Source organism: Camarhynchus parvulus, chromosome 4, assembly GCF_901933205.1.
Source record: "Camarhynchus parvulus chromosome 4, STF_HiC, whole genome shotgun sequence".
Lineage (NCBI taxonomy): Eukaryota > Metazoa > Chordata > Aves > Passeriformes > Thraupidae > Camarhynchus > Camarhynchus parvulus.
Window position 1 is genome coordinate 62,461,388 of NC_044574.1, and position 23,818 is coordinate 62,485,205.

Consider the following 23,818-nt stretch of genomic DNA (forward strand, 5'->3'; position numbering starts at 1 on the left):
GCTCCTTCTGGGGTTCAGTGAAAAATTCCAATCCCCTGAGCGCTCTCCTGACTACCTTTTTTGTTTACAAAATGCCACCCAAGAAGAAGCACTGGAATTGTGACCAACCCAGGACAGGCTCTGGCTACCTGCCACGCCAACGCCGCTGCTCCAGCTACGCTGCCTTGGCCCCGGTCCAGCTCTGCACTCCCTGACCCAGGAAAGCTGCAAGTTGTTTCCTCTCCTTCATCCTTCTTTTTTCTGCTGGTATAAAAGACTGTCCTCAGTTGTGGCTCAGCATGGTTTAAGACAGCCTGAAATCACTACAGACATATATGTAAGCTTTTAAACTGGTACATTATTTTAAATCCTAATTATTTATAGACATAAGTGTATTTTATATTTCTGTATATAAGTTTTTATATTCCTACATATATTTTATGGCATTATATAGCATACAATAACTTATCTTATAGAGTCTTGTGTTACAGGGCTGAGCATATATATGAAATACAACAAGGCAGCAACAGAAGTGTTGGAACTAACTAAAACATTTCTAAATATGGCCCTATGAGCACAAGGTATGTGCACAGTCCACCAACAAAGCAGAGCACGAGCAGTGTGCCATCAGCCCCAGGAAAGGCACTTAGGAACCAACCAAAGGAAAAACCACAACAGCAAACACTTGTATTTTCAAACCAAAAATTCAGCTCCTAAGAAAGTGCATCTGTGCCTCTGGCATCTTAATTCAAACAGACACTACATATTTTCCACTGCAAAGATCACAATTAATTGGGAAATTAAAAGACAAGCACAATGTCAGCAGAAATCACAAATTTATTAATCCTTAAATATATCAATCATTTACCATTATGGCAAGAAATATGTACACTGTGTCCCATGGTAAACTGCAGTGTTCCAAAATGACAGAAGTGTATAATTCAGTTGTGGTGGAGAGAACAAATCACAAGTTCCTCACGTCTTGGTGTGGAAGACAAACTTGGTCTACAGTAATACATCAACACCACATGCTATGTTAGAAGTATAAAAAAAAACACCCTACACCTAATTTGTTAATTTTAAATACAGTTATGCCACTTATAGCCGCTTCACAAAACAAAACAAAAAAAAAAAAAAAAAAAAAAAAAAAAAAAGAAAAAAGAAAAAAAAAGAAAAGAAGAAATTAATGAGAAAAAAATGAGGCCATTACTTTTTTCACAGATCCCATTGGCAGGTTAATATGGCTCAACACATTTATTGTAGATGCTTACTTTAAATATATATTGTTTAAAATCATGTAGTAATTATCAGAGAAGCTTAAGTCCGTCTACCATACATCCACTAGTAACAACATCAACATGTTTAAGAACTGCTTGTGATTAGTAATCAACACAGAAAGGTGAAATGATACAAATTAGGAAGCTTTCCCATTTTAAAAAGTTCCGGCTGCCGAGTTGTAAATTTTGGATGGCTAAAAAGGACACTGACTCAGACACCATGCACTGTACAGCGCTGCGGGGAGCAGGAGTCTGCTGCTAACAGAACCACGGGGAGAACAGGAGCAGCCCAGCCTGGCCTTGGCTGGAACAGTGGAAGGGAAGAAACTGAAATTCTCGTGAGGGTGTATTTTTACAGCAACGTGAGGGAAGGAGAACCAGTCCCTGTTGCAAAGTATGCGTTCTGTGCTGCCAGCACGGCATTCCACCCTCGGCCTGGAGCCGGGACAAGCCCGTCGGGATCGCCAGCCTTGACACCGAGCGCTGCCAGGGGAGCTTGAGAAACCACGAGTGGATTGAGGGCAAGAGGGGGAGACACAAACCTGTGGTAAAGTGTGAGAGTCCCACGGAAAACCGGTGTCTCCATAATTCATTTCCAGAGAAGCAACAGCAGCAGTGTAATGTAAGTAAACTCTTCATACTTAGCTTTAAGGCCTAATATTTCTTGAGTATATTATCCACACAACCGGTCTATACATTAACCCACATATTATATTTTTTAAAGCCACCTTAAAAAATTTACAGTACATCCTAAAAGCGATAAAAATCTTTCTCTTTCCTTCCATTTTAATCCTCAAAAACTGTCTCTCAATTATCACTTAGTTCCTTACAATTTTTAATTTTGCTTAATCATCCAACAGAACCGTTCAGTTAAGCAAAATAAGAAAGCGAAAAGGACTCAAAAGGAAAGCGGAAGCTGCTGACTCACCAGAACACTGACAGTTAATTCTGGAGTGGCCAGGCCAGCAAATGAAGAGATTTTTCCAGTTTACATAGACTAATAAACTAAAAAGGCTGCAGCTGGTCCAAAGCCAAGATATTAACACTTCCCCATTTATCAGTGATTTTGTCCATCTAGGATAAAAATCTGTTTTACAGTAATGGAGCTGCCAGCGGAAATCCTAACCATTCCTACCAGAACCAAAGCAAAATCCTGGGACTCAGGAGAAAAGGAGGAGTCAAAAAACAGTTCTTAAAAAAAGAAGGTAAAATATACTTTTTCTTTTTTTTTTCCTTTTTTTTTTTTTAATAAACACTTTAGATTTTAAAGTTGTCTGTCAAAATTTATGTCTTGGCATAAATGGAACAAGTGACAAATGTATTGTGTGTCTACTGCTGTCCATCCAAGATCTCTTTTTTGTCTTTTACGCCTTGTTATTCTCTATTTGCATGGAACATCACCTTCATTGAAATGTTAACAGTGTACAGATGGAATATACAGCAACGTGGTGCATCACAAATGTGTTACATGAAGAACCTTCACAACTTCATGCACTCAGAAACATGCATGAAGAGAACGGGATGGCCAAGATGGTAATCAACCAGGTGCGTTGGGTACAGAAAATGCAAGAGCGGCACCGCTGATATTTTTAGCTAGGAGGAAGGAGAAAAAAAAACAAACAGATTTCCATTACTGAGGTAACATCACCGCCAGATAACAACACATGCTCAAGTGTTAGCCAATGCTATTGAAAAAAACCATCTTGTCAAGATCACTAAACATGATACTGGGGAAAAAACAAGGGAAAAAACCTCCACTCAGGCAAAGCATTCCTTTATTTTTCAAACCACTTAACAGACATTTTCCATCTTTACAAGATGCCAGAGAGGCTGTGAAAATAAAAAAGAAAACTGAGGCAGGAAGCCAAAGTGTCTTAAGGGATTCCTTAAGGAAGGAAGGGTAGAACTCAGCCGTGAATCTCTGGCTGTAACTTCACTTCCTCAGCATGGACATTGCAGGCACTGCCATGGAATGAGGCTCTTGTACAAAGCTTGGACCAAGTGCCAAGGAAGAATCGCGTGTCATTCACATGCAAGACATGCCAGAGCCGAATGCAGAGAGAGAAGGAAGGGAAAGGAGCTGGAAGCAAGTATGGAGCTAATTGAGGTTGTAGCATCATTTGTATTACCGTAGCATCTAGGGGCTGGAGCCGTGCTGGGATCCCTCTGCGCTAGGCACTGCACAAACACAGAACAAACTCTTTACTCTGCATTCCTGCTCTCTGGCACTGTGCTTATCAAAGTATAAGAAGGTGTGAGCAGTGATCAGGGAGGGAACATAAGCCTCACTGAGGCTGAAGTTAGGTTAGGGAGTCACTTTTAGGCCCAGCAGCCCTTTGACTGCCCCTATTGGGCAGGTGCAGTCTCTGAGGACAAGCAGACAGCTCTGCAGAAACACATTAGCACAGGTCCCTAAGAACATGGATACAGAGAACAAATTCCTACCGTCATTCCTATCACTCAGAGAGAAACCATGGACCAGACAGAAACCCAAGTTTGCCCCATCTCACTCACAGCAAAACCATGAATAAAATTTATTTATAAACTAAACACATACTTGTGCTCATATCCTTTTTCAAGTAAGTTCTCTGCCACAAGGAAACCTTTCCCTATACCTATAGCTACCAAAGAGCTCTGTTCTATCCTTAGACTTATGCACACCCCTTCCTGAAAACAAGGAAGCTACTGTGCTTGCAGCAACTGGTTTAACACCATCTGGGATACTGCGTCTAGCAGATCACAGCTATAATTGTTTTTGCAACTTTATTAGATTTGAAATTCATCTTCAGACACAACGTGTAAAACACTTTTTTGTTATGGAACTGCCATAATTAACTACTGTGTGTTGGCAATAATTAAATAAGTAGCTGTAGACTGTATACATTTCAAATAAAGGAACTAGAATAATAAGTTAATTAAGTTCCTTTAGTTTTCCAAAATGGAGTTATTGCTGCTCTGACTGGGAAAAGCAAAGGTGAAATATGAGACAGTGTAAAAATGTTCAGGATGGGTTATAGAAGAAGATGGGTCTAGCTAGGTGCTACATGGGAATCTCCCAGTCAGACTTTAGAAGATGGGGAATAAAGAAAGAATGGCAATGTTTGTGCTAAAAGGGAGTTATCAGCCTAGAGCAGACTCCCTAGTGCTGAGCACAAGCAGTAGGACTGATGTCACATTCCATACTGACACTTAGATGGAAGGCACTATAAAAAGAAAAGAAAACAGTAGCATTGTGCAAGAAGAACCAAATAACCTTGAGGGCCGAGTAATCCAAAAATATTACATGGAATAATAGGAAGTGCAAAGCTCTGTAGAAGTTTCTGTGTACTCACTGGCTGGAAATGAGAGTTGAGGGTAAGTAGGTTGCTGTCTCAGATGCACTGCAGATGACAAAAGTGCAAAAATCACGCAAGAACAGAGCAGGGAGAAGATACTGGGGAATTAAATAAAGCCCTGACTACAAGTGGATAGAGCATTTCAGAAGAAGCCAAGCTAATGGGAAGGCAAACCTCCAACAAAAAAAGACAGTAAGGAGATAAGGTAATAGGAAAATGGAGATCCTATCAGACAAAGCCATCTGAGGTAGGGCTGGCTGTTTACCCTACAGAAGTAGAAGGTGGCAATGATCTGATCAGCCTTCCTATAGACCAGTTCATGTCTGCACACCTAACCAGTGCAGGAGAACAACCATGGCATAGAAAAACCAAGGATACCCTGAAGATGACCAAATTTTACACTGAAAGCAAGGCTCCGAACCATCAGACCAACGATATCTTGGAACAGTGCTAGGAGCAAGTCCAAAAACCTCCCCTGAATTCAAGATGAGAGCTGGTTATGGGATTTATGTGATATTGTTGCCAGTCCTACACACCTAGGGCTATGTTGCTAACTCAAGGAATCTCTGCTTAAGCCTCAGTCTGGTTCTAAGGCTCCTCTGTGACCCCTTAAGCTTGGACACCCCTTGCAATCCTGAAATCTTGTCTGTCTGACCCCATTGGCTCAAAAGATTCACCAATACAGAAACCACTCTGCAGCTGCAAAAAAATTACTCCATGGTGATTTTTCTTCTCCTTCCACTCTTGGCAGTCACAGAAATCCGTATCTTTATTAGGGAGCACAAGCAGATGCAAAGGACATCCTATAGTACCCCCCAAAAAAGACAAAGGTGGAAAAAAAATCAGAGGAAAAGATTAAATGATTCTCTAGTCCATTTAATGTCACTGTCCTGTAAACACTGACTGTTCAGGGTGCAGTATGCTAGGTGAACCTGCTTCACTTGGGCTTTCTGATTCTACACACACCCAGCTCAGATCCCTTGACAAACACTCCTTTTGAAGACCTCAAAAGATTTACCTAAAACTGCATTTCAAGGAAGAGTAACTGCTCTTTGAATACTATCTGGTGAAACACCGGCAGTGCAGCTGGAATGTAGAAACAAACATTTGGCTCCTGTTCCCACTGGCTTCATATTTTGAAATAAAAAGTTATCACTAACTAATAAAATTTCTTTTTTCTAAATAAGAAAATAATACAAAATCATCACCATGGAAGTTTAACACTTCATTCTACCTTATTTTTTACTTCATCAAGTATTATTTCATATAGGAGAACAATGCTGCAAGGAGTAAAATATGAGACATGATGGTTCAAAAGATGAAATCTAAGCCCTCACCATCCATGCCAGGAAATCCAGCCACTCTCCACATTAAGACACCTGACGCAAATGGAATTGTATCCTACACAGAGGGCTCACAACTGAGCAAAGCCAGGCCTGGACCGGGCTGCCTATTTGGGAAACCACCAGTCACTGAGTTTTGGGCTTATTAGCAGAGACTGCTGAAGAAGTAGAGAAGCCAAAGGCCTGAGCAGAACCTCTTGAGCAAGCTGTGACTCTTTATTTTGTTACTGCAACCCTGAGTGTGCTGTCATTAACCCTCATGACAATGTGGCTCGGTCAAGAAACTCGGTCACTGCCTGACTCTGAGGGTGTGGCAGGGTCTGGATGAACAGTAGAGAGAAATGCTGATGGGAGAGATGAGAGGCTGTCCCATGGGGATGTCAGAACTGCCCAACAAGGAATACTCAGCAGTTAGGCACAGAGAGTGCGGGGAAAGAGATAAGAACGTGAGAGGGACTGGGATGGCTCAATTTACAAGGTAAATGTGTAAACTGGCTCAAACCCAACTTGCAGTGAACATACCTAGGCCTGGGAAAGTAGAGGTGGCTGGAAATCACACTAAATATTAGTCAAACTTCAGTTTTTCGTAATAGTTATGCATTTTACTTGAACCTTTCTGGTTAGCTCTGACAGCTCCATATATCCTACTGCTTTTTGTTTTCCCAGGTTTTCCAGCAATTGTATACTAGGTTTTCTAATCCTGTTTTGCATGACTTCTATCAAGCTTTCTCTACTTTAAAACACTTTGCTGCTCTTCAAGCTGTCAGTTCAGGGACCAAGTTGGATCGGTGGGCATCAGAGTAGAAAACAACAACCAAAAAAGTGCATTATTTTAGAAATCTTGTCACCAACACTACACACAGCAGTGGGTATAACACATAATAAACAACCACAAAAAATGACACTACCAGAGGATGGCTCGCAGTTTTTAAGGCCCAAAGCAGCTATTGGACTACGTGGTGTGCCTAGGAGGAGTGAGCTGGTGCTGGGGCAGTTCCTTACTTGATGGGCACGGTGGGCGAGCCCGAGCGGTGGAAGTGCACGTTCTGCCACTTGCCGTCGCGCCGGTGCCACACGCGTGTCTCCTCGGACTGCATGGTCTTGGGCATGCCGCTGCCGTCCATGTACTGCGTCAGGCGGATGTAGGCGATGCACGCCGCGTCCTCGCCCACCAGGTGCACGTGGGGGTTCAGGATGATCGTGTGGATCGGCTTGTTGCTTTTGGACAGAGCTACCACACACACGCACACACGGGGGTACACACAGGAGAAATCACATTTGCTCTGGGTAAGCCAAAAGAACTCATGCCAACCTGTTTTACACACAAACATCTCAGGCTTAGCAGATAGAAAATCATAGCTAGGGTTTTGTGATAATCACACTTACAACTAAAATACTTCGTAGAATGAGCACAATCACTTATTATACACTACTTAATAAGTAAATATGTTTAATCCATGCATGTCACAGACACATTTTATGAAAAATCCTTTCCTTAGGATTTTTTCTCCTAGGAAGCTGACAGGCCTCAGAAACAAAGTGAAAACAATGATTATCTGCTGCTGTGGAATGCAACAGATGGATCTGTGATTAGTCTCATGTGGTTGTTTCTAATGAATGGCCAATCACAGTCCAGCTGTTCGGACTGTGTTTGTTATCATTCCTTTTCTATTCTTAGCTAGCCTTCTGATGAAATCCTTTCTTCTATTCTTTTAGTATAGTTTTAATATAATACATATAATAAAATAATAAATGAAGCCTTCTGAAACATGGAGTCAACATTCTCGTCTCTTCCCTCATCCTAAGACCCCTGCAAACACCGTCACACATGCACATATATGGACTAAATAAAGTGGAGGGCACCACCTGGAGTTTCCCAACATTTCAGTTTCCCTATTACGTCTAATGACATTTGTACCCAATATTTTCAGTTAAAGTAATTCAACTCTTAACTCATTCTTGACTTTTTAGTTCCAAATACCTGAAACTCTCCTCTGCCCTCTGAGGTGCCCTGTGATGTGTGAATGAGCGCAGCAGAAGCAGACTGAAAAACACCTATAGCAGAGCTCTGAAAAAAATAATACTCCCTTCCCCTGCCCAAGCCAATTAACTAACTCCCAGACCAAAAAGCTCATTAGATGAGAGACACACAGTCACAAGGAACAGATGAAGACTCAGAAATGAAAATGGAATATTTACCATTTTCGAAGTAAAACCGGTGGAAGTCCATCCCTTCTACCAGATTACCCAAAGCTTCAGGTTCAAAAGACGTAAGGCCAGGATCACAGATTTTTCTACGGAAAAGAGGAAATTCTGCAATGAGCACACGTAGTTAGGGATCACTGCTTTGGAGAGATCATTTTTAACTGCTTCTTTCATGCCCATCAAACATTTCACCTACTCATGCCATCACACTGGAAAAGAACAGAACTTAATATTAGGAGCAGGCATGGAGTTCTGGTTTCAGCTCAATTAGAAAATTTGGCAGCTTACTTGGAGCGGACCACATTTCACATAAATCATGTTTTGACCAAAAAAAGACCCACAAGTCAGTGTTATTACAGGCAGGAATTTTTACTTGTGACAATGAAAACCGTGGCTGTGCAATGCAAGGGATATTTTTTACGCCTCACATCATGTTGAAAGCCAGATTTAAATATTTTCTTCTGACTACACTGGAGTTATACTAGCAGCTCTTCTGAAACTGGTGATGTATGAAGCCAGGGAAAAGCAGCCATGCACATATCTTATGTTTCATGGGGGCATCTAGGAAGGCATTTCAACAGTACCTAACTCCAAGCACAGGTACTCACACATAAACATGCATATTTACACAGACAGCGTCAAATACCCCAGCTGGCCTCACCCCCTCCAAAGGAGGAGCTTACGTGTAAGCTTCGAAGTCCCCGTTGTTGATGGCTTCAATCAACTGCTCGGTCACCTTGATAATCTCCTGCTTACGAGCTGGGGAGAGACACAAACCCAATCTTACAGGGGAAGGCAAAGTGAAAGGTGACAGCTGACAGGGATTCTGTCACTCCCCAGCTGCCACAACAGCCATCTCTCCTCCTTTCTACGACCAAAGGACATGATGTTACATTGTTGCTTTACACTGATTTGCCTTCAGTGCACTCCTGTATCCACAAGGAAATTAAACACACGTCAAGATCAATCCACTTCCCTATCACACTTCTAATTATCTTTCCTTCACTGGAGGATCTGCTGTTTAAAAAGCAAAACAAACCAAGCCCAACTCTAGCCTTCAAACTCCAGGAAGCTGATTACTGCTTTACGGCCAGTCTGGCTGTAGTAGCTCTGTTTGCAAGCAACAGTTGTACAGCGCACTCCCACACATGGATTTGACCATTAACAAAAACATGTCTGGAATGTTAAAACTGAAAGCGCAGAGAGAGATCACATTCTTCTTGAAAAGAAAATGCTGGGGAGCACACAGAGCAATTACCTTTCTAATGCTGTGCTCAAAATTGGCACTGTGGTGTTAACCTTCTCCTTAGTGCACACCTAAAGCATTCAGGTGAAAAGGACCAAAAAGAAACCAGCAAGGAAAAATGTGATGGTGAAAAAAGCGGATGTAAAGGTCTACCAAGGCTTTTTGTGAGCAGCTCTCGACTGTTAGCACTGTGGCTAAGAGCATTTCAAGTATGAACTGCCTTATTTTTCACAAGGATTGTGGAAAGAACAAAGACTTTTAATGAAGAGAGCAGCAACGCCTCCATCATCACTGGTTTAAACAACATGGGGCAGACTGTGTGGACACTGCATGGCATTGGCAGCACCAGCCAAGTGGTGGGATGGCTGAGTCAGAAATAATGGTGCAGTCCTACAGAAGGCTGGCAAAAAGAGATCCAGAACAAGCAGACCTCATGCAGTGAGGAAATTACCAGTTCTGCATGCAGCATCTCACATACATATAGCTGAGCTAAAGGATTTGATTAAATAATGCAGTAACACATCTCAATCAGAGACAAGGAAATTACAGACCATTAAATTAGACAGTGGGAAATGAGGTAAAACTCTCCGATCAGTTGCTACATAATCATGAGCTCGTGTTAGTGGATAACGATATAAGCAATTAATATGCCTGCAATGGTACTGTAGTTCCCACACACAAGAGGCACAAAACCACATGGACATGTAATTTATCATCACTTGGCTCAAGACAGTTGGCAATATTCCCCTTTTCACTAACATCAGTCATGCCTCTGCTGAGTTTTACCACAGTACCTTTGATGTTGAGATACACAAAATATAAGATATATTCATTCAACCCCAGAAGGAAGAAATTGAATTGTGCTGCCAAATTGCTGGTTTTCCTGGTTTTAGCTCCAAAATGAAATTGCAGTGGAACCTATGTTTTTATGAAGCTTTCTGACAGAAGCCACCTTACACTACCTAATGGGGTTCCAGCAAAGTTTGCCTGGGCTGTACTAACACTGAGGAGAGCTGTGTCTGCAGACATATCCACGGGATGTCAAACACATCCATCAGGAAGCTCCAGAAGCCAGCAAAGCCAGCAAAGGAGATTACAGCACTTATCACTGCCTCAAATCAATCACCATCCAACTCCAGACTGGTGTCAGCACTTGTGGAAAGGCTTCACAGTTCCCAGTGCAGACTTGTCAGGAACAGGAAGATGTTGCCAAATCATCTGCCTTTCAACTCAGTCCTCAATTTTTCTACAAAATTACAAGCATTACATAAAACTATGAACGTCACTATGCTACTCTCACCTTTCAGTGACACACAATTACACACATATTAGAAAATTACATTTCTTCCTATTTAGTGATCTGCTATGCAGTTTCACTGGCAGTGAGCCAAAGGGAGAGGTGAAGCACAATTCAGAGAGAGTAGCTACAGAATTGATTTATCCTATCGTGCAAAATTCTCTGCCTCCTTCCTAGCCCTTACTCAGTACAAGAACAAGGCAGTGTGAAATAACAGCAGACATCAAAGACTAATTCAAATACTCAGGAGCCACTGTGATTTTGCACAAACCTTCTCCTCATTGTTTTTAGCTTCTATGCCTTCTCATGTGGGTATTTGTGGGGGTATGGGGAGCCAGACTACAGAGACCAAAAGTATTACTGCTTCATTGTCATTGAAACAGAAGTTTAACCTGGAAGGAGTAAGGAAAAGAAAAAAGATGGGAAAACTGAAATATAACAAGTAGAGAATGGGAAGGAGACTGGAAAGCAGCAGAAGGAAAATACAGCTGTGACTTGGTGGCCATGAGCATCCAGTCAAATCCCTGCACCTTCCCTTAGTGCAGAGGACGAAATAGGGAGGGCACTGGACATAAACTACGGTGAAATGGTATTGGTAGGAACAGTGTCCTGCTACTGTAGACAGCATCCAACACAAATAATTGGCAGTTCTTAGAGTGGTAAGAAAATTATCCAATTTTCATTCTGAGTTTGATGGACTCCACATAACATGCGCTCTTCGATCACTCCAGTTTTTTTTTTTCCATCTAAATACACACTCCAAACTGTACAAGGACAACACAAGGCATTAGGGAAGAGGCATCTGGCCAGTTCCCATCTGCCAGATAACTGTCACTTGCAATCACCATTTGCATTTGACTTTTTCATTATTTATTTTTTTACCCAATAGTAAACTTGGCTTGTATTGAATTCTAGGACAATTATGCTGTTTGATGTACAGTGGCAATTTCATGCTATTATACTTTTCATTTGATGTGCAGTCAGGACTCCCTAAATAAAACTACAGCAACTAAACTTCCTAAACAAAACTGACAACTGTAATGAGATTCTGGTAAAACTGGTTCAGCTACTTTTTCCACAGAGTGTGGTCAAAGTCAGTTCAAAAAGTAAACCCTGACCCATCTATAGTTTTTTAGAATATGACAATGGCTTTCCACAGCATAAAACATGTACTCTGTACACAAAGGATAACTGAACAAAAATACACCTGGTGTCTTTCAAACAACTGAGGTGTGAGGGAAGAACACTGTTGACAAGTCAAAGGTGCTGAGCCATTTTCCTGAAAACCAGAAGGAAACAGACTGCAGACCTAGCAAGCCTGTGGGGAGAAGATGGCGGCTTTGACATTCTTTGCTCAGAATATGGGTCAAGTAAATACAATGCAGAAAAGACCATGGACATGTACCTTACAACACCTTTTCCCCCATTGGGTGAAGGAGTTAAGGTAATTAATAGGGGTTTTGCAGCTAAAAAAATAAACCCCCTGCTTTGGCAAGTGAGTAGGCATATGACTAAGACAAAGGCAGTTGAAACAAAAATATTATGAAGAAGAGCTATAAAAAGACCAAATAATAAGAAAAAGAACAAACAAGAACATTTCCCATCACTGGCTAAAATGTTTTCTTCAGCATTGTTGCAGCACATATGTTAACTTTAAATGAGTCATTAATCTCTAGCTATATTGCACTGCCTTTTTTCCTTGCTCAGCTACAGGGTGAGGGATAATCTTTCTAAATTAAAGACCACCATTAACACTAAGATTTAAACAACATAAAATGAGGAGAAACACCATTTAAGCAAAAAGCATCTAACACTATCAATACTTTCAACCTACAAGGAGCAGTTCCCCAGGTACTGAAATCAAATATCACAGGAAAAAAAAAAAGGATAAAATAGCAGCAAAACCTGCCATTTTCCAGCAGGGAACTCTGGCTTTTCTTCCCTTCCTGTAGCCCCAAGAAATATTTATAAACTCAACCTACAAGAATCACACAGAAATGACAGATATTTTGGTATTTTGATAGCAGAGAGAATGTGCAGTATAAAAATGAGCTGTAGATATGTGAAAGTGAAGCCTTCAGAAATATCTGTAGCTAAAACCTCACGTTTTTTGACACACAAGAGAAGAGCCCTTGTAACTCACCGGCCACCATATTACCCATCATTTTTTTCAAAAGTGACTTCAGTGAAAACAATAATTTAAACCACTTTATGCTTCAGGCATATATTGAAACACCTTTCTCCTGCCATCAACCCTTCAGATGCCTGCCTGTGTCACCACTGTAACTGCAATGCCTAAGCAGAGAAGCACCTTTCCAGAAGAACAAGGTAACCTTGTTCCACATTTGCACATGCACTTGGAGATGATTAAAATGATTTTGCTTCTGACTTGCTCACATGTTGTTTCTCAAGGCAAAAACCCTTAAAACTTTTCAACTGGGTACTCTTAACTATGTATCTCTGTACACCTCAGATTGGATTAATCTTACAGCATTTTGGACACATATAAGTACAGACAAGTGAGTTTGTTCTCTCAACTCCCCTCCCTAACAGTCAAGGGAGAGAAATCAGCACTTTCAGGGCAGAATTCATCATATCCTAAAATAGATTTTTAAGACAAGTGTGACTCATCTGACCTATTTGCATTGGCTAAAGGGAGTCTAGACAACCAGCTCAAACACAGATATCTACACTGTGGAGGAGGGTTAAATCCAGGGGGCCCAATCCTCCCCATTGTGCTGTTGTTTTAAAGCAGGACAGTTGGTATTGAGGTGACAGTGGTCTGCTAAAATGGAATAGTACAGCAGGGAGAACCTGGCCTCACTTCCCATCTGAACATTGTCCCAACAAACACCAGTTAGATGGAAAGCACACAGCCAGTCAAATTATTTCTATGCTCTGGAAATAACCAAAGTCTGAAAAGAAAGAGGAAGATACTAGAAATTTTACCCTGTGTTGTATAACAAGTTCTGGTTGTGTGGATGTACCAGATCTCATACAGCTTTACAGCATGGACTGCTGAACATCACACAATGTTCCTACAAATGACTCTCATGACACCAATATTTGAAAATTCTCTGCTGATAACTTTTCTTACAATTTCTGCCACAAATATGCCAACTAAGTAATTTCTGAAAAGAAAATGAACTACTGACTGGGTCTCAGATCTACATAAAACCACCTAGACCATCAGATGACAAGGCATGCTCCAGGGAACGTCTCATTTAAGAAGTGTATCAAGATTCAGCGTACAGAACGCCAGCATTTATCTCTTAGCCCACACTGAACCTTAAAGTTTGATAGGGACTAAAACATCTGAGCTGTCATCTCACATGTGCATCTTTTTCCTAGAGCATGCCAATTCCAAAGACTCGCTCTGATTCATCCAATTATGAAATGGATGGATGATCTGTATAATTTCATCAGTGTTATTTGGTATCTCTCACCTATCTGAAAACTGGTAAGCCTGCTACTGCCTTAAAAAAATAAAAAAATTTCAATTCTTTAGCTATGTAGGCAAATATGTGAAAAATTATCCCAGAGCTTTTCCACCCTGTACTGACAAAACAGATCCAACAAAATTCATGTGTCTATTTCAATTAAAATTAAGCAACTTATCACATGCCATACATAGTATATTTTTATTTGTATGGAATCAATTACGTCTAAAGATGCTCTCTCTTTATGTGATTGCACTAAAAAATTACACTAATATTGATACAGCATAGCAAATGTTGGCAAATGTTTATTTTTTAATGATAAATCACCTACAGTCTCGGATCAAAGCTGCATCATGGTCACTGCACTTACAAGACACTGCACTACAATTTCCCAACAACTTCGTGGAATCTGGCTGCTGTCTCCAGAAATGGTGTCTCAAGTCTTGATGAGTGAGACATTAACAAGCTTTGCTGCTGTGTTTATTTTCATTTAAACTGTGTTCCTGCCTAATCACTCAACTAGTTCAGAGGAACTGGACATGTGAGGCTGCCAGCACTCAGATCTGGAAATGCTGGGCACATAAAGGGCATTGTGTGGGTATGCGCCGTGGATGGAACAAAGCCTTATGGCACGTGTTACTGACCTGCCAACCCCCTGTGTTACACAGCCCAGAACTCCTATTAATTCCTCTCTTTTCCCTGGCGCTGGGCTGTTTGTGTTGGCAGTGTTTGTACTTCTAGTTTGATCTGCACTCACCCATACATTGACAGAGCCTATCCCACTGCTCCCGCAGAATGAAGCTGTGCTTTTGGCATTACCTGGCAACAGCTGCGACCAGAGACACCCCATTCCCTCTGGGACTGGCTCCTCCCACCTCCACTAGCTGACCCCACCAAAAATTCTGCTCATGTTTAAAATAAGGTTCAGGCCAATAACACACAGCCCATGTTCCCAAGGGCCTGCCTGGATCTCACTTTTATCTGTGCAAATTCCTGTTCTTACCACCAGTGCAACTATCCTGACACACGCTGGCTGCAGGATCAGAACCTGGCAAGCAGAACCCTCATTCCCAGGAAGTCATTCCCTGTTTCAAGTTACAAGGTCTCGCCCCTCCAAGGAATTTCTGAAGAATTTCTGAGTTCATTTACAAACAAGAAATGCCCTACCCAGGGCTGTTGGTTGGTATTCTACCAATAGAGTGCCTTTCCCCTCTCATATTTTAACACTGGAGATTTCCTTTACCGTCAGTTGGTCATTGATCATCAGAGATCTCCTCCTGAGCAGAGAAGGACATTTCCCGCTTGTCCTATCAATGCTGCAAGTTAACACCTGCCACAGCAGCTTCCAGGCTGATTTATCAGTGGGGATGCTCAAGAAAGGAACTTGATATAATAAATGCAACAGGTAATTAATGCTGAGGCCCTATCCAGGATCCAAGCAAGAGGTGAGGCAAATCTCTCTCCCTAAGTTGAAAACTACTGCAAAGATTACTCCTGCAAGATACAGCTGTCTGAAATGCAGATATATTTATCCTGATGTTACGGCTGATGAAAATATTTTTACATTTAATTACAAGAAAAAAATAACTAAAAAATTTTACTTTTGTAAAGGCTAAGCACAGGTCATTCCTAGATCAGGTAGATCACAGCAATTGACCTTTTTTGAGCTTCTGTCAGATGGTGGGGAGGGAAGAGGAGAGACAGAGGAGATCATCTGACAGATGAGTCTCTCAACTTACATAGTACAGAGGAAGGAGTGGAGTGGGAGAGCTCAGACTCAAGCGATTGACTCTCTGAGTTTGCATTTCTGATGGACTTGCCCGCTGAATTGATGGAAAGAAACACAACATATGAACAAACAAAGATGAAGAGGTAGAGTGTGATCAGACTCCTCAGCAGGCACTGGCAGCAGGAGCGGCCTCTGGGGCACGGCAAGGGTGGTGACCAGTGGGATGAAGAAGCAATGGAAGAGGAGGAGTGGTGGGTAGAACTCAACCTCTCCATGTCCTCCTCCTTTGTGAAAGCTGTGTGAGGGTCAAGGACACGTGAAGGAAGAAAAAAAGAAGGCCAAAAGAAAAATAATGATAATTTAATTAGAAGCAGCAAGAACTTAGAAAATCTTTGAGCACACAAACAATGTTAATGATGTATTTTCAGGAGCAGTGTGGGTACCAAAGAACAGTTGTAAAGGTTGTAGGTGTGAGTGATTCTGTTCAGATGCCAGCGCAGATTTACCCCTGTATCTGGTACTCAGACACAATGGGCTTTGAAAGAGCTTTAGAAAAATTGTTCTTAGAAATTTGAATGATTTTTAAGGAATGTATATTCCAAAAGAAATAGTTTAAACTGCTTTCTTTCTACCGTTAAATCAAATTAGGCCAACAGGTATACAATTAATTACCAATACATTAAATATTTTGAGACAATATACCTTCCAGATGTATTAAGCAGCACAGGTAAATCACAATTTGTCAAATCTCTAAGTGCCTTACAGCTCAGCAATTCCCCATTGCCAAGCATGATTCTTACTAATGCTTTTGTTAATTTGTCTCTGGGCGCAAAAAGACACCATGAGAAATTCACACGTCCTGTCCATGTAACAACTCACCTTTCTGAAAATCTGTGGACAAAAATAATGGTGCTATTCTATAGCATCACTTGAAAAATCAAACCCATATTACAGAGATGCTGCCCAATAGTTCCAGTCTCATTACTACAGGAAGAAGAAATCCCACAAGCAATCCCAGAAGAAGGCATTGCCTACAGTCCAGTTCTCAGCATGTTCTTCCTGTCTTGTCCTGTCATATTCAGGAGGGATCACTGTCATGTAGATAAGCCCATGATCGATGGTTAATGTCAGAAATTTATCTTAGCAAGGAACCTGAACTACAGCTTCAAGCCATGTCAGACTCAAATGATATAATTAACTTATTGCTTGAATTATGAAAGCTCACTGTTGTTTGGCAAGCAGTGTTTCTACTAAAAGAAATATGTTCCAGTCCTGGAAGGGGTAAGTGTATATGTAAACAAGGCAAAGTTACAGACACTAAGATTTCCAGTAAAAAAAAAAGAAAAGTAAGCCTGATTTTACTGTCTTCAAGTTCAAAAGTGAAAACAGGATGAGATCCTGACTCGAGAGGAGAATGCTCTGTGCACCCCTGACAGACAGGAGGAGAATTTGATCCTGAGGATACATTAATGATAGGTGATGTAAGACATTTTTAATTGCTCCCTGTCTTAATGAAGCCTAACATCCATAACACTTGGCACGGACATGCACATGCACCGGCTCCCACAGCGCACTGGGGATGCTGTACCCCACAACAGACCCATGGGAGCCACATCTCTGCAGAGAGGCAAATCAACCCCAAAGAACAAAGCCCCTGGTGCAGAGCTGGATGTTTGCAGCAAAGCAAGGGGCCCTGGCTCTGTCTGTACAGCACTGGGATACTGGGAACAGGAATAACACACACAGCCTCTGCAGAGCCATTCCCTGGGAGCCGTGGATCACACTGCAATGCCATAAAACACACACTAATACTGCTGCTCAGTTACAGCCACAGCCCCCTGCTCCTTCCCAGGAAGGACAGAGCCTCTTCCCATGCCCTACTCCATGCTGCAATGAAAAGCAAAAAGGTCTTAAACATTCTTTATCATCTAAGGTGCAAAGCATTCCTTCTGGATCTGAACGTGGTGACAAACATGCTGAGCCATCTTGAGCATACATGTAAGGACCTGGAGAATTCTCTGTCCTTCCTCTGCAATCCATTTGTTCCTATCAGTATTTTATCTCTAGTAGCTGTTGCTGACAAGAGAACAGCTTTCTTTCTCACTGTTCTCCTACAAAACATACATTCAGGACTCAGTCTTGCTGTGGGGGGGGAGTAATCTTTCCTAAGTGCCTTGCTAGAGCAGGAAGCTTGAGCTTGTAAGAGGTGTCAGGGATGCAGGACTGCCTATTCCCTGAATCATTCTACAAATTAGACCCTGGGGGCACTGTTAGCTTTAATTTATAATAAAAAACTATGAACAACAGTCTCCAGAGGAAAGATGGGAAGTGTGAGAGGAATGCTAAGAAGTGAAAAACACACAAGTTCATGAACAATTAATAAGAGGGAGATTATATTTGTCCCTTAAATAAACAGAAAATTAAATCCTTGTACACTGCAGGGAAAGACACAAACAGGATCTTGTTCCTCAGACCTGTGCTTACTGCAAGATCCCCTTTTCTGGTTTGGGAATACCATATATTGTGGCCATCCAACTGCATGATACTGCAGAATCATATAAAAGAATTAGGCAAATTATTTTCATTGTTGTGTTTTTGTATAATTGTACCCCCTGAGGTACAATTCTGTGTGGTAAGCTTCACACAGAATCTTCTAAAAACCCTGCTGTAGTAACACTACATTACATCATCACACAGAGGCCCTATAATTAAATTATTCATTTCATAAGCTTAGTTGTTAAACTACATCAAATAGTTTGAAGAAAGAAATACAAAGCATTATGATTAAAGGTAAATTACACTGTGTTTTCCAATGCATCAGCTACAGATTCCTATAATTGTTCTCTACTTTCACAGTAACTCAAACAACCACCACTTTGTTGCATCCATTCTCCCTATCTTACTATCACCTCTGGTCCACATTTCATCCGTACATACACCACTGTTTTTGAGGTCAAAAGCCAACCTATTTTGTGAATCAAAGACAAACCCTTTTCAAACTCTTTGCATTTTAAAACACAATGCTATTAAAATAGGTATGTGTAACATCACAGCATAATGTTTAGAGCAGGGAAAAATGGAAACAAATATTATCTGTGAAGCTACAAAACCAAGTTTATAAAAAAGTTTTGATGTCAGTTTTTTAAAGAAAAAAAGAAGATTAAAATAAGTGTATGGACAGAACAAAAGGAAACCAAAAAATACACTGGCATCTGAACAGAATAAAAATAAAAATGGCAACATGAAAAAAAAAGTCAAAACCAAAACCAAACCCAAAACACAAATGGCATACTAAACATAAACTAAGTAAAAGTTACAAAGCACTGACTTAGACATTTATAATCTACTTCTATTATTACTGGAACTAATATCTTAGTCAAAAAGCAGTAACTTTATACTCTTAATCCCAAAACATCATGGGAAATGGTGTTTTGGGAACTGAAAAGTTACAGTTAAGTCTCAAACACATCTAAAGTAATTTCTTCTAAAGAAGGAAAAACACTATTCTCTCCTAAAATTCATTAGGGGTTCCTGTGTTTAATGGCCTACTGAAATACAACCACAAAACTCATGTTACTGCTTCTCCAAACATTTCCAGCATAAAATCATACCTTTCACATCCTCATCTTCGATGGTCGTGTTGGAACTCTCTGTAGATTCCTGTTGAGAAGTAAATATGAGTCAAATGTACAAAACAAGGCAAGCCTTACTTGCGTGCCTAGGAAAATGACAGGATTAGTTACAGGAATCATGCAAAGCCTTGAAGCAGGGTGGGATGTCATTCACAAACAAACGGTCACACACTTATTGAGACATTTCCACCTGAAATGGATGTCAAACATTGCCATTCTCCACAGGAGGGAACAAAAACACAATTCCTGCACTCTGATGCTTTTACTTCACAGGAATGTACAGGAAAGCTTTTTTCTTTAACATCCAACTCTACAAAGTCCATCTGAAATGTATGAATTACCTCAGCCAAGTAGGAGTGCTTGCCATTTTAAGCTTAGTGATTAAACCAACTGTGCAAAATAAGTCATTCCATTCCAATTCCACCTTCCAAATACGCAGGCTTCCACAAGCTACAATTTACAACCAATTTCCTGCTCGTGTGACTTATGCAAGGTATATTCAAACGACAGTGATCTGAAGCATATTGGATCAGATTATCTCATTTTTATATTGGTTTTTGTGATTTTTTTAAGGAGACAAAGAATTGGTGAAAGTATGTTAAGAACTTTGACAAACTAAGGCATCTTTGTAGCAGTATTCTTCAACCAACCAGTCATGCAGAGGAATGACTCATCTATCAGACAGTTTATTCTTAAGCCATCACACTTAAAAAGGCAAGGATATTGTATCTCAGTCTTCCCTTAATTACCAGAAACATGAAATATAATGGGCAAATTCAACAGGGCACTGTCAAATCTAACAGCTGCAGAGAGCTGGAAAGTTTTAAGCTAGATGGGTTTTTTATCTCTGTACTCTCCTGAAAAGTAAATTTTTTTTTTTGCAGCTCAATAACAAAAAAGATTAACTGATCTGTTTTTGTCTGACACAGAAGACAGGACTGGTATTGTATTTAATTCTTTCAAGGATTTACCATTACATCATGAAAGGTAAATTTGCCAGTGCCCTTCATTTACTGTGTCCTCACAAGGCTGAGCCAAAGGAATGTTCAAGAGGGCTAATGCATTACTCAGATCTTCCAAACCCAAATGTGCATTGATAAGTCAAACCAGAGGAATTAAGTCACACACAAACAAAACTGAATGAGCCACCATGCTGCCCCTGCCCTGGCTGTGTTAGACATTCCACTCTACACGGACGTATCATGCTCTAGCACTTCAAATATTAGAAAAGGTACTTACAAGTGAACAAAAACCTCACACAAATATGAGTTGTAAACACCATGCAAAGCTCACAGGGCAGATGTAACACTGAAGCATCCACTTCAGTTGCCATACTACAAGAATCAGTCTTTCAGATAAATTTAGGAGGAACTCTCCACATTAAGGGGTTTGTTTGTTTGCTGTGACCTTTTGGGACATTGAGTATCTCAGTTGTCGAGATAATGTAATAAAATCAAGTAGATGTAGTCATGCCAACATTTTATCTGGGTTTTCTGGGCTTCAGTGGACTTCAGTGATAAAGATCAGCCTGCTGTTCCAACACAGGCTGCTGGTGGCCTATGAGTTTCAACTTGGGGAGCTCAAAGAGTAGTAACATGAAAACACAAGTTCTGTGTTGGACAGATGAAGGGGACATAAAGGATTGGGACACACAAGCACAACACACACCATCAGCACTTCCATGCTTGAGGAATGGCTGCATGCGTTATGTCATCACTCAGATCCACTCCTTCTCTTATGAAATAACCACAGGGAGTTAAGACTAGATAAATGGGATGTGAATTAAATCAGCACTGCAAACAGTGAAATTTTTGTTGAAGCATCAATTCTTTTCAGGAAACCTAGGAACATGTGTTAATGTAAATGATGGTATTTCCTGGCCCTTTTCAAGTCCATGCATGAAAAAAACAAAACAAAACACATTTTAGGGATCAGCTGCCAGAAGCAAACATCACAATACATGAGAAAAAGAAAAGAGAACGAAGAAAACACGTAAAAATCAAAAGACCTCTTTGTCACTTGAAATGTGAAATTTTTTTGGAAACTGCCCAGTGATGTTATGGAAGAAAACCAAAGTCCTGTGCAAAGACACGTCACAACACAGAGTATAAGCATGCTGAGAAACAGCAGATGGAATAAACGGAAATGACATCTTTGTCTGAGTGACGACTGCACGTAAAACTCGCCGGGATCATCTCACCACACTCTGAGAACAGCACTCTTAGGTTTCCCTTAGACTGCAGCATCTTTTGCTGAAATGAGAGAGACCCCCTGCTCCTCGGGCTGGGCTGCACAGGGCACTGAGCTCTGCCCATTGCTACCGACTCCCCCAAGAGCTTCAGGAGCTCAGAAGCAGCAGGACACACGCAGCAGATGGACATGGATGAAAACAGGCTTGAGAGACACTGGGTGTACAAATGCAGGAATGAGATTTTCCTTCACAAATTCTTGGAATGGCCCTACTGCGCTGAGGAATAGTGGATGGAATGTGTGGTGTGGAAAAGCAAGATGGAGTTGATTCTTTCTGAATACCTTATTTCCATCAGGGTTGTGGATTACTGTAGTTTGGGGCTCCTGAGCAAGAACAAAATAAAGAGAGAAAGAGTTCCCATTGGTAAATACATTTTCATTGGTGTGAGGGAGTGCAAGAAGAGCCAGCTCACAAATGCTGAACACTGACAAGAGTTAAAACAAATGTTAACTGTCGCCAGGGGGTGAAACTGGATGTCTCTAACACAGATTTCCTCAACAGCAAGCCAGCAAAAAAGGCCATCTCACCTAATGCAGCAGCATGCAGAGACCTTATTCAGGACTGGGGTGTGCAGGGCTTTGAAGCTCTGGGGACCTGCAGAGGCTCTTCGAGATGAGAGCAGGCCAAATGCTCTGTGCGGGCTTTCCTGTCTGAACCTGCCACAAATCTTTAAGCCTTAATAACTTCTCTTTAATCATGTTTGCTTGTATTAGCATGAAGTGATCTAACTGAAATACAGTGGAATTGATAAGGATTAAGGATGACTACCCCTAGACATTATCATGGATTGCTCTCAACTCCTGCAATCCTGTGTGGATTGCTCTCAACTCCTGCCTTGGCAGAGCTGCATAAAACCAAGTGTGAGAGATCTTTGTGCCATTTAAAGGTGTAATTTACCCCCAAATGCTTTAGCTTTTTTTAAAAAAGGTTCAGTCATCTTTGAAATGGCAGCCGGCATGCTTTCAGCATGGGCCATTGGGCGCTGCTCTGTCTGGGAACAGACTGCCATAAACTCCTGCATGCAACCTGATGACTCGGCCTTAGGAAGAACTTACTGTATGCCTCAATGCCAGCTGCTCAAAAAAATTGCAGAGAAAAAATGCTTCCAAATGTGTGTGAATTACTCCATTTTCAAAGTTTTATATGTGCATGGGAAACAACAAGTCACAACATGATGTACATTGGCACTGGCATTTACACTGGTGAGCCCCGTGATACACAGGTGCCTTAGGAATAGGGCTATTAATAAAAGCCAGACTGCAGTAAACATCCAGGAACATCACTTGGATTTGGAATATGCCCTTATCAGAGCTTATTAATGAATAATGTCTCCTGCTGATTTAAATGGAAGAGAAACAAGCAAAATGTTTAGCTCTAGATGCCTCTTGATCCCAGAGATGTCTTGCAAAGTCCTGCTGAGTTTCAGGAAATATGGAATGAAAATCTGAATAAGGTCTGTTTTATGGCAGCCTAGTAATAATCCTGTTAGCTCTCCTGGATGTCAACACTTTAACTAAGACAAAGCTGAGAAAATAATAGAGCTGGTTTTAAAAGATTTAGTTGGTGCAAAAGGTTAGCATTAGAAGGTGGCAACAGTCATCAGGCAAAGAGCTAAGAGCAACACCAAGCGCATTCTACTCACTTTCTGGCACAGCATGCAAAAAATTCAGCTACGGTTACAAATGCTACGACTCTACCGCATCCAGCTTCCATTTAACATTTTCTGTCAATAAACACGCTCTAATGGGTTTCCTCACAAAAAAAAGACAGCATAATTCAAACAAAAAGGTTTTCCAAAACCTGTTTTTAGAAAGCAAACAGAGTAAATGCATGAAAAAGCAAAAAAGAAAAAAAAAAAAAAAAAAAGGAAGAACAAACAGAAGACAGTCAAAAACTTCCAGATAGCATGAGAAGGAAAATTCCAGGTATACCAGCGCCGGGGTAGGAATATTTTCCTTGGGGCTGGTTACCACGTTGGTTTTGTTGTTTATCTGTAGGTATGCAGAAAACAGAAACAGACAGGCCTTAGAACTCGCGGTAGGCACCGTATCTATATCTCTGCGCACAACATCTATAGACAGGTA

The 23,818-nt window shown here is 41.0% G+C and overlaps 1 protein-coding gene across 16 annotated transcripts in view; it reads right to left on the bottom strand.

The window, feature by feature from the left end:
- Positions 1-780: 780 nt before the first annotated feature.
- CAMK2D (calcium/calmodulin dependent protein kinase II delta) overlaps positions 781-23,818 on the bottom strand; it is a 126,836-nt gene continuing 103,798 nt past the window's right edge. For 4 of the 16 annotated variants that reach the window (XM_030946971.1, XM_030946972.1, XM_030946974.1 and 1 more), the window contains exons 15-22: positions 23,666-23,725; positions 22,016-22,057; positions 19,463-19,511; positions 8,823-8,898; positions 8,134-8,228; positions 6,937-7,165; positions 3,386-3,434; positions 2,505-2,849 (exon numbers count right to left, since the gene is read on the bottom strand). In XM_030946971.1, the coding sequence (XP_030802831.1) occupies positions 3,428-3,434; positions 6,937-7,165; positions 8,134-8,228; positions 8,823-8,898; positions 19,463-19,511; positions 22,016-22,057; positions 23,666-23,725 (558 nt within the window). In that variant the 3' untranslated portion in view covers positions 2,505-2,849; positions 3,386-3,427. Of the gene's footprint in view, positions 2,850-3,385; positions 3,435-6,932; positions 7,166-8,133; positions 8,229-8,822; positions 8,899-19,462; positions 19,512-22,015; positions 22,058-23,665; positions 23,726-23,818 lie in introns of those variants that run through there. The other 12 variants (XM_030946983.1, XM_030946984.1, XM_030946985.1 and 9 more) reach the window with 6 other exon arrangements.